At 41.9% G+C, this 11,655-nt stretch overlaps 1 protein-coding gene across 2 annotated transcripts; it reads left to right on the top strand.

The window, feature by feature from the left end:
* The first annotated feature begins 1,865 nt into the window (after positions 1-1,865).
* Positions 1,866-11,289, top strand: si:ch211-153b23.3. Of its 2 annotated transcripts, none has more exons than XM_007891564.2 (11): positions 1,866-1,906; positions 3,416-3,583; positions 4,512-5,981; positions 6,676-6,768; positions 7,072-7,176; positions 7,276-7,385; positions 7,679-7,873; positions 8,337-8,499; positions 8,669-8,834; positions 8,949-9,043; positions 9,555-11,289. In XM_007891564.2, exons 2-11 carry the CDS (start codon positions 3,427-3,429, stop codon positions 9,638-9,640), a joined length of 2,640 nt encoding a protein of 879 aa, XP_007889755.1. In that variant the 5' UTR covers positions 1,866-1,906; positions 3,416-3,426; the 3' UTR covers positions 9,641-11,289. The 2 variants fall into 2 exon arrangements, with proteins under 2 accessions (XP_007889755.1, XP_042196819.1); XM_042340885.1 differs by having other exon boundaries at positions 1,881-1,910.
* The last annotated feature ends 366 nt before the right edge of the window (positions 11,290-11,655 follow it).

An 11,655-nucleotide genomic window follows, 5' to 3' on the forward strand; every position in this document is an offset into this window, starting at 1 on the left:
AGTTTTGATAGAGTAGATAAGGAGAAATTGTTTCCTTTGGAGGGTGGGTCAATAGCTGGAGGACACAGTTTTATGATAATTGTCAAAAGAACCAGAGGGGAAACAAAGAGACATTTTTTTTACCCAGAGTTGTTACGGCCTGGAATGGACTGCCTGAAAGGATAATAATCCTTGCATTTCAAAGCGCTTCACCGAATATACTATACAGTGAATTGACTGTATATTTTGTGGGCAAAACGCTGCAGCGAATTGTGAACAGCAGCGTCCCACACACAGTCATGGACTGAGTGACCACATTTTTTTTGAAGGAATTATTATTACCGGAAAAGAGATCTGCCAATCAACTAACAAGTGGGTTCCTACTTACTGCTAAGGAAACAGAGGTATGTGCATGGAGTAAGGAAACTTGCCGAACGTTTCGCCCTGCTCAGGAATCAAACCGAGTTCCTCTCACTTGCAACGAGTAATCATATCACCCCTGAACCTTCTCTTCTTCAGTGTGAACCTGCTGTCTCACATGGAAGTGGGAACCCATCAGAGACAGAGACAGAGAGAGAGATCAGCATCGCCCACAAAATATACAGTCAATTCACTTTACAATATATTCTGTGAAGTGCTTTGAGATGTCTCAATGACATGATAAGGCGCTATATCAAATGCAAGGATTATTATTATTATCATTACCAGTACATCACAGCCTGATACATGCGGAAACCCATCAGAGACAGAGAGAGAGTCGGGAAGAGAGAAGAAGGGAAGAGAGAAGGGGAAGGGGAGACAGAGGGAAAGAGGCGAGAGGGAGTGAGCGAGAGAGAGGAGAGACATATACGTATGTATATACGTATGCTTAGTAGTCTCCAAATCAAGCTGAGATTTCCATGTATCCCACCCACATCCAGATGGTGAAAGCAGATTCAATAACAGCTTTCAAAAGGGAATTGGATAGATACTTAAAAAGGAAAATCTTGCAGGGCTATGGGGTAAGAGTGGGGGAGTGGGACTAATTGGATAGCTCTTTCAAAGAGCCGTCACCAAATGGCCTCATTCTCTGCTGTAAAATTGTATGATTCTATGATTCACTGTGGTTACGTTTCTAACACCTCCTGCTTAAAACCCCAAACGCCAGAAGGATTGTGAAGTTTCTGTATTTATATGGAAAATCAAGATCAATTGAAGTTTTGTCTTTCTGCTCTACAAGAAGGTTTTGTTCTCCACAAGCTTGCCTTAGAACATCTGCAGGTAATGGCGAATGACGCCCAAAATAGTTAGTGGTAAAGTATTGGACAATGGTCAAAACGAAATTTAGCACCATTAGTGTACAATGACTGGGATTGAATATGACGAGACATTAACCTTGGCGAGACATTTCTCCCAGTCTCCTGGCAAACAATATCTCAATAAAATATGTAATTTACTTAACGAGACATTGCCATGTGCAATATTGGCCCGGCGCATTCGACTACCGTCACTCCACAGCTCAGTAACTCTTGAGTTACGAGAGCAACTGTTTGAGAAAATCTGGTGATGGAAAAGGCATGACACCAAAGGCAAACATCATTATTAAAAGGAGGTATTTGGAAGCAATAAAAACAGAAACAATCAAGGGAAAAACTACACTCCAGCTAAATCAGTCTAATTCTCTGGACTGTGGATTGACAATGCCTATCAGGGAAACCTTTCTTGGATCGAAGCAGAGAAAACTGAGGAATTGCCACATAAGGAAGTTCTGGTGACGTAAAATGAAACTAAAGAAGCAAATCGTTGTATGTTTCAATGCTGTAATGGAATCCCCTCCCTGTTATTACTCCCTCCTCCCATCCCTGGGAGTTGTTATAAGGTTGGGCAACGCTGTGGTTTGGTAGAACTTACTACCAAGAGGCTGGGACAAGACTGCACTTGCACATTGGTAGGTAAGATGCCATTGAACCTGGGGCAGGAAACGTTATAAAATTATTATATAAGATTTGTCAATAAGCAAAAGGCGACAGGTTAATAACGGGCAGAAGTTTTAAGCGTCGTTTTACTCGTGGGGACGTTTGTCCTGCAACTAAAATATTTGGTTTCATTTCTAACCAGCAAACCAAATAAACTACAGCAAGAATATTTTTTTTTTGGGGGAGGAGGGAGTAAAAAAAAAAGAGTTTGCGTTTAAGAAAAACTGTTAATTTGGAATACTCCGGGGGTGGGGGGTGGGGGGGTGGGGGGGGGTTATGAGCTTATATAATGGGTTTTATAGCAATGATTTGTTGCAGGTTTATAAAGCAGTACGTTATCGTAGAGGAGAAAGTGATTGGGTGCACATGTAACTCACCACAAATGACTGTTACTGTTAATAGGGACCTGGTATTGAACCAACACTCTGTTCACATCGCAGATGGCGCTATTGGAGCGTTTTACCCTTAAGACTCAGCTATTCCTTCCTAAATAATGTCTGTGCTTAAGCCCTGTCCTGTCATACTTCCTCTACTGCAGCTGAGTAACACCCAGACTGGGCTCAGTGTGCAGTGAAACTGGTCAAACCATCCACCACAATCAAATGTTCGTTTCAGGCAAATGAAGCACATGTTGGGGTTTGGTGCAGAGAGAGGGGTTGTTGTATTACAGAGGGTATAAAAGCGTTTGAGAAAGCTAACTTAACTCAGTTGCTCCAATTGGCTCTCGCTTTTTAGTAAGGAAATGCAGTTGCCACCTAAAATGAGTTTCTGCAGTACAGCAAATGGACTGTCTCTTTTCAGGTGTTCCTGATCAGCAATACTTGTCAGATTTGGGTGTATGTTTGGAATTAAAGGCAATGGAGTCTATTTTGCAATTGATATTTTTCTTAAACGCAAACTCTTTTTTTTACTTATCACGTCATTGAGACGTCTCTTAAGTGCTTCACGGAATATGTTGTAAACTGAATCGACTGCGCGTTTTGTGGGCGAAACGCGGCAGCCAATCATGCAAACCGTTGTGGATTGAATGACCACAGTTATTTTTGGAATATTCTCAATATTGTGGTTTGGAAAATTGAACTGCGAGGTTATGCAATCCAATCTGAAGTCAAGCCTCATGCTCCGACTTTCTGCCTTTGCCATCTTGGGAATCTGTTGATGGTTGATGTTATATTTTGGCTGGCAAACTGCAAATAACATAATAACGAGTCTTGCTACCTTCAAGACCCATCCCAAGACCTTCCTCTCCGACTGTGCTTTCGATCACCCTGCTTCGCCCCCCTGCCCTCCACCCTCCCTGATCTCGACCCCAAGCTTGGGTCCGTAACTCTATCTGTCCAGCGCCTTGGGACGTCCTCCTGACATGAAAGGCGCTTTACAAATGTAATTTTGTTGTTGTTGGTGGTGGTGGTTTGCAAATGTCACAATTTAGGCCCCGAACTGTCCGTTGACTAACTTGCATTGCACTTCATTCATCGCAGATTCGAAGACAATGTCCAGCTCAGAAGGCTTCGCTGCCATCTTTTATTCCGAACCCGGGGTCCTGGGGCTTTTGGCCAACGTGATAAGCGCTTTCCTTGTAGCCCTGCAGAACTTCACTCTCGTCAATACCAACATTGTGGCCAATGGCATCGAAAACATCCTGGCAGGTGAGTGAGAGCTTGTCCACATATCACAATGTTCAGGTATTTCCCCATTGGTGAACTCAACAACAACAACTTGCATTTAGATAGTGCCCCTCACTTAGGGTAGGGTCCCACTCACTCACAATGGCAATAATGGAGTTGCCATTGAACAAGATTCCTGAATTAAGGAGCCTGGAAATACATCACACTGACATAAGGGATGTTTTCAGAGCAGAGTTCCCATGAGTCACTGTAATATACATGACGTCTTTCTAGGTATCAGATGGAATTCTTGCATAATTCTATGTTTAAAGGATCCTATTGCAAATCGCTGCATTTCATACCTCAATATTATCGCGTCCTAACATTGCATTAGAAAAATGTTTTAGGATGGAAGCTTTCTTCACTAATCTACAATTTTTTTTGTAAAAATATGCTTTACACAACAAAGGTGGAATGTGATTGAAAGGCAGAATGTAGCCATAGAATCATAGAACCTTATAGCACAGAAGGAGGCCATTCGGCCCATCGCGCTTGTGACAGTCCTTTGAAAGAGCTATCCAATTAGTCCCAGTTCCCCACCATTTCTCCATAGTCTTGCATTTATTTATTTTCAAGGATATATCCAATTCTCTTTTGAAAGTTATTATTGAATCTGCTTCCACCGCGCTTTCAGGCAGTGCATTCCAGATCATAACAACTCGCTGCGTAAAAGAAATTCTCCTCATCTCCCCTCTGGTTGTAACCAAACAATGCAGCATTGCGTCCGGTGTATCTGTTTGCTCAGTGTATTAAAAAAANTGCCAATGCCAATGTGACTTCGAAAAATGAATTCCATTTCCTGGTTGCTTGGGGTATGCATGAAGGTATTTATTCAAAATCGTATCTACAAGTTTGATTAGAGGAATTTTGATACACTTTTCATTCAACCTCCATTTTGTGTTTTCCCTAGGTGTTCACCTGATTTTAATCGGGGGAGTGATGCAACTTGTTGCTGGTTTGTTAACCTTCAGAAAGTATGATCATCTGGGAGGCACTGCCTTTGTGGCCTTCTCAGCTCTTTGGAGCAGTTTTGGGGCAACTCGGATTATTCAGGGAGCGAACCTCGCACTCTATAACACCACCTCCCTCCCTCCATCCCTACAAAACAACAGCAGCGCCGTAAATTATAGCATAAGCGTTGCCGTGCCTCCTGTCACCGAGTCAGCTGTTGCAGGGCTGGTAGCATACATCAGCGTGGCCTTTATCTTGACCTTCTGCTCGGCCACAGCTAATTACATCATGCCCTTTGTGTTCGGGGCTATAACGATCACACTAGTCTTCGAGGCGGTGGGGCTCTTTGGCCAATGGGCGTTCATAGTGTCAGGAATCTTTGAGTTAATAATCGTTCTGTTTGGGCTTTACGGAGCCGCTGCGCTCCTTTTAAAGGGAATCACCCAAAGATATGTCCTCCCTGGCTTTGGCAACTCTCTGTTTAATGTATTGCTGTTGGGGGCAGCAAACAAGTCCTCTGCTAAGAGTATTGGGGAAGAGAAGAAAAAGAATACAAAATATGCTGAGCCAATGGCACTGGGCGTCTTGTGTGATGTGATTTCTCCCTTTATCTTTGCTTTTTACTGCTTCGGCTACTTAAACTCCTTCTATGTTGGTGCCGTGTGGATCAGCATCAATTCCCTGTCACAGCTTCTTGCTAGCTACTATGCTTATTTGCGGGGTGATGTATTCTTCACAACTAAGTTTGGCGTCCATGCTACATTCTGGCTGGTCAAGTCCTGGGAGGAGTTTATTCTAAGCGTGCTGATCAACGTGAGTAATGTGGACAACAGCAGAGTGAGGATGGCGGGGGACTGGTTTTTCCTGGTCACTGCTCTCATCCTGTGCCTGATGTCTCTCAATAAGGACATACTGGAGATCATTCACAATAGTGTCTTCATCCTTCTCACCATCTCCACCATCCCTCAGATTAACAGTACACAGTATTACAACTTCTTTGGTGCCATGTGTGCTGTGTATGTAGCTCTCTCTCTCTATGCAACATTTGCCAGTTTAATTAACTCGATTGCGGAGAAGGCTCTGATCCCTATCGGGACTCAAGTCCTATCCTCAGCCACATTTCAGAATGTCCTATTTGCCCTGAAACGTTGCCTCACTAGAGCTGAGGAGCTCCCGTCTTCCACGAGTGCCTATCTCCCAGATGCCCTTTTCTACATCTGTAATGGGCTGGCAGCGCTGTCGGCCATCCAGAGTACAACCGGAGACCAGACTTACGCTCACCTGACCATCCCCTGGGTGTTGATCCCAGGAACCCTGATCCAACTCTACGTGTCCAGGATTCAAGTCCAAGGAGGGAAACGCTTTGGCTCCGTGTTGCCATTCAGTTACGCAATCGTCTGGGCAACGTGGACCTGGCTACGATTTGCAGGTACATTTGGGAACGAGTACTGCACGTTAACCAACCAAACAAATTGCATTTATGCAGCGTCTTTCACGGCGGGAGGATGTCCCAAGGAGCTGGTCAATGAGGGGTTTGCTGGGGGTTGTGGCTTAGGGGTGGAGGGCAAGGTGGGGGTAAGATGACCAAAGGTCCGGTCGAAAATGAGGGCCGTAAGACAAGATCATGAAGGAGGCAAGGGAAGGGGCGAGGCAGAGGGGTTCCGGGATGGAGATCCAGAGGGTGGGGCCAATAAGGCTGAATGCCTGACCACCAATAGCGAAGCAGGCAGAGCTTGGGATATGGAGCAGGCAAAGTAGATCATTTTGTTAATAACACACACTCACGTATTTTCATTACCCTGATTAAAAATGAAGACATGCATGGGTTACCTCATTGCCTGCGGCATATTAGCTATCATTCAAATCTAAGCATATCACTGACCTACACATTAACCCACTAAAATAAACAGTGCTGTGCTGTACACTAACATGTAAAACCATGTCATATTCATATTGGAAAATCAAACTTTATTCTTCTTCATTAGATAGGAAAACGAGAATATTGAGGTCATCAAGCCTCAGTGTGAAATGTTAGCGCTTTTCTCAGTGACACTTATAATAATGTCATCTGCTTATAGTTATGCCTCATTATAATGAACTTGGTAAATATGATTTCTTTACAGGACAGTTGTTAGCCATTGGCCCCACATCTGATGATGCATTCACCGCAGGAGCCATAGCCTTCCTCATCGTCAACATGTTTCTAATTTTCTTAGGTGAGTGTTCTAATCCAAGTTCTGGTCAATTAGAGCATTTGATCAATAAATAATAATAATGCATTTGATATAGCGCCTACTCACATCTTCGAGACATCTCAAAGCGCTTCACAGAATATACTGTAAAGTGAATTGACCGTATATTTTGTGGACGAAACGCGGCAGCCAATTGCACAAAGCAGTGTCCCACAAACAGTCTTTGATTGATTGACCAAATTATTATTATTATTATTATTATAGATATTATACTTTTAAAATTAAGCATCATAGCTGAACAGTTGTTCTCTCTCAATCTTTTCACAGCTACCTATGTTAACATTGTGCTGCTCGTGCTCACAGTCATAATGGAAGTGGTAATCATCTGCTTTCTCCTGTTTACTGTGGAACGCCTGCCTCTGCCGTTGGAAGGTGAGTCTTCGACTCAAGTTACCTTTGTAATCAAACCGCAGCTATCTTTGTAGTTACCTTAAACACTGAGCTCCATTTCCCTCTTGTGTCAATCCCCAGGCGTGATGCTCGGCTTGTTCAGCCTTGTCTGTGTGTACGGAGCCTTTGCAGCTTTTGCCAACTCTACATTTGGGAAGCAGCTCATTCCTCTGGGGAGCCCTCTCTTCAAGGTAAATGGAACACAGTGAAATACATGCAGGAGCATTTTGTTTAATTCAACAATTCATTCTTCATGCCGTGTCAGGCATGTTTTAAATTAATGATTTAATTTGAAAGTAAAGCATCATGTGCTTTGGGATTTTCTGATGACTCGATAAGGTGCTGAATTAAATGCATGGATGATAACATATTGCATCCATATGTGTATGCTTCCAAAGACAGCTTTGATTAGAGTAATTTACAGTTGAAATTAATGATTTTCCTTCTTCTGGAATACATTATAATATTTATCCACTAATTTCAGCCAAGGAAACGCGAAAATGATGAGCAGATCCTGGCTACATGCACCACCGTTTCCTCCCAGAAGACAAGTGGACTGCGGACTATTGCAAACATCGTAGACTCTGGCAAAGTGTGTGGAATTCCCACTGACACGGTTTATGCTTTGGCAGTTTCTTGCAAACACCCTGCGGCCATTGAAAAGATATACAACATCAAGGTATGGACAATATCAAAGCAAGAGCCAGTGGGACACATTTAAACTACATTCATATGGCTCACATTTGCTGCTGCTGATACCAAATATCACATAGGAACATAGGAACAGGAGTAGGCCATTCAGCCCCTCGAGTCTGTTCCGCCATTCTATTAGATCATGGCTATCTGTACATCAAATCCAATTACCCGCCTTTGCTTCATATCCCTTAATACCCTGACCTAACAAAAAATCAATCCACCTCAGTCTTGAAAATTTGAATACAGCATCCACAGCCTTTTGGGGAAGAGAGTCTTACCAGAGTAAAAATTCCCACTACTTAATGTTGGCTTGAAATTGATGATGCCCTATGACACTTTTGATGTTGCAATTATCACAGTCAACAACATTGTGAATTGCCACTCATTTAGCCTTGGGTTTCTTTGACGTCTTTGTTCATTCACGAGTACTGTTCCCATCTCTCCAGGACCGTCCTGCAGAGAAGCCCATCTGTATCTGCATCTCCAACCTAGAACAACTCATTGCTGTGCATCCTCCATTCAGCCCCCTGCTCTGGGAGCTCATGAGGAACGTCTATCCTGGAGGCATCAGCTGTATTGTGAAGAAAGGAGATTGGCTGAGGAAATTAGGTAATGTGGACCAGACTGTGCAGAATGCCAGAGCCTTTGTTCATGCCTATGGACGCTATCAGTGTCCTAATTTGGGGAATGGATATCATAGATGTGTTTCATTAATATGTCATATTCAGAGACTCTGGTAACCGTGTTGTAGTACTCAGATTGTGTTATTCTATCACAGGGATTGGTGCAGCCTATGATCGTGTGGGCACAAAGGACAGTATCATGATCCGTGTCCCTGACCACACTGTCACAGCTCATCTTGTGGCTATGACTGGACCATTAGCCATTACGTCAGCCAACCCCAGTGGAGAGCCCGATAGCACCCACCACGACATGGTCATCTCGTAAGTACTTCAACAGATCTAGACAATGGAGAACATGACGCTTGATGTAATTACTGGCATTTATGTTATCGCACACATTGTTTTTATTGAGCATCATGTTCCTGCTTTTGACAGACGTCTTGGCCATAAGATTGATGGGGTGTTGTGTGATGGGTTCTCCAATGAACTAGTTGCCTCCACTGTTATCAACTGCACCAAAATCGATGAAGGTAAGAAAACTTTGTGTCGAAACACGTATTGATTGCATTGGGGTCTAATTTGCGGTATTTCTCAACAGGATTCCTTAATAAGGAAACAAGTCATGCAAACTGAGACTTTACTCTGCTGAGGTTACTCTGCTGAGAAAGTCAACAGGAATTTTAATTATAATCCTTACAAGAGAATCCCATTAAGAAATAGTATTAATTATTTGGCACTAAATACACAGTCACTACACTTTGCAGTAAAATTACGTGAAGCGCTTTGAGCCATCCTCCCAATGTGAAAAGGCGCAGTATCGAATGCAGATATCATTATTTGATTATAAACTGACTTTAACCAACAACGACTGGGGTCGTTGTGTCTTTGAGTCTTTATTTTGATGAAACTTTTTAAATTTTAGCGTATCAATGGTGGGGTCTTATTTCAATATATCAGGAAGTGTTTTAATGTTGTCCACTTTAGTAATAATTTTGGCTGTGGTTTACTCCTTTTCTAACACATCTTACCCTCGTTCTCCAGATGGCATTACGATTCTGAGGGAAGGCTGCGTTCCAGCTGCAAAAGTTCTGCAGATTTTTGAGCGAGTGAAGAACAAGCTTGATTAATTGGCAGATGGACTGAAAATCCCCAGTACAGGAGTGAAGTGAAGTTAGCATTCAATTGTGTGTAACTAACAGAACAAATATCAGTCAATCTGTCCCACACAGAGGATATTGATGTTTCACTCTAGCTGCTACATCTGAGCTTTTGACAAGTGTTTTTTTTCTCTCAGTTAATACACTTCATTAATGACTGGTGGTTTCCAAGTAATACAGAAAATATCGTTTATTTATCCATGATAGATTTGTGGCTCATCTGGTTTGCATTACAACTGAATACTTTCCTAGAAGGGGAATACAAACTACTAAACTATCATTCTGTGTTCTACTTCTGACAGATAAGAATCTTTTGACAGTGAACCAAAGATTCATTGAAATCAGGACGTTTTTGCTAACTTAGGGTTCAGATCATTGTAGTTTGAGTTGTTGTGTTTCTCTGCTGCCACCAAGGTCATTGAGGTACAAATAAGTGCAAACAGCACTGATAACATCGAGTTAGAAAAGAAAATGACTCCGAGAACTCATTGTATAAACAGAATCGAAAAGGGCTACTACTTCAAGTGCAAGACAGGAGTTCAGTAAAACATAACTCAGTTTTGACAGCTGATAGTGTATCAGCATTGATAATGTTATTCGTGCTGTCTGCTCAAAATATGCACTGTAATGCAGTGAATGTGATGAAATGTAGGAGCTTTTGCAAATGATACACAGGTACACTACAATACAAGAATACAAAATTACATTTGTATAGTGCCTTTTAGGTCAAGAGGACGTCCAAATTAATTACACTTACCAAATAAACAACAAAAACTTGCACTTATATAGCGCCCTCCATGCAGGGTAGTGACTCAGAACAAATTAATCTTAAAATCAGTTAATTAAGTTAGTTCATGTTTGGCACCTAGTTTAAGCAAAATGGTTAATATGAACATCAACCAGAGAAGATGATTTATTCATGCGTTGAGGGTGAAAAGCTGGTTGTGGGACAAGTGAAAATTATTCTACACCCAATAACATGTAAATACACAAAGAAAATATCAATACCAAATGTTTCTGTAATGACATGATTAATGAAGCTGGTTCTGTATATTGTAAATGTGTTGCCTTCTCCCAATGTAACTGTATATAAAACGATAGATTGCACCATTCATTTGTTGAAGAGAAGATAATGGAAAGCATTTGATCGCGTATCCATCTTTAATGACTTTTAAACTAATAACTGTAGATACAATGTTGATAAATCTTTCAGCCAGTGTATATATTACAGAGTGTTAATATTTATTGTTGCTCAGGTATGCCTTTTTTGTATATGAAGACGATCACTACCTCTGGTTGTGTCTGAACGCTAGTAAGGAACTTTAAATCTCGTTGAAGTGTAGAGATTGATGAATGGTTAAGTTAAGTTAAGGCCTTTGTGGGGGAGCACATCTGCTTCTCAGCTTGTTGATATATAAATCAACTAATATTTAACTCAACAAGGTCGTAAAATAATGGTCACTTGTATATTTTGTAAATTAACACCTCTGGGAAACTGAATATTTTTTGCAGAAAATTGTACAAGTAGATTGTTTTATATTTTTTAATGGATGAAGGAGCTCATTTAACTTTGGTGCTTATTTTATGACAATCAAGTGAATAAAGATTGTGCACTCGAACATGGCTACCTTTTTTGTTGTGCGCACTAGCAAGAAGATTGCAATGATAAGGACAACATCAATTGCATTTATACAGCACATTTCACATCGGGAGATGTCCCAAGTCAACTGTTTGCACTTGGTTTGGGGGTTGGATTTGGGAGGGGTTGGCCCAATGGGAATGGGAGAGGCAGATGACCCAAGGAACGGTCAAAGAGGTTAGGGTTAGTCTTGACACAAATCTTGAAGGAGGGGAGGGAAGGAATGAGGCGAAGGGACTCGAGGATGGAATTCCAAAGAGTGGCAGCAGGAAGGCTGAAGGTGTAATCTCTCATGGTGGGATGGGCAGGCTGGGGACAACAACAACAACTTACATTTGGAGTCCTG

This window comes from Callorhinchus milii, unplaced genomic scaffold (assembly GCF_018977255.1).
Source record: "Callorhinchus milii isolate IMCB2004 unplaced genomic scaffold, IMCB_Cmil_1.0 Scaffold15, whole genome shotgun sequence".
NCBI classification, from domain to species: Eukaryota; Metazoa; Chordata; class Chondrichthyes; order Chimaeriformes; family Callorhinchidae; genus Callorhinchus; species Callorhinchus milii.

Excerpts from the sequence above, each read along its gene's own strand:
- si:ch211-153b23.3 (XM_007891564.2), top strand. The coding sequence starts at position 3,427 with ATGTCCAGCTCAGAAGGCTTCGCTGCCATCTTTTATTCCGAACCCGGG. Across the intron at positions 7,177-7,275 it reads CCTGCCTCTGCCGTTGGAAG|GCGTGATGCTCGGCTTGTTC; the intron begins GTGAGTCTTCGA and ends GTCAATCCCCAG. Across the intron at positions 8,835-8,948 it reads CACCACGACATGGTCATCTC|ACGTCTTGGCCATAAGATTG; the intron begins GTAAGTACTTCA and ends TGCTTTTGACAG.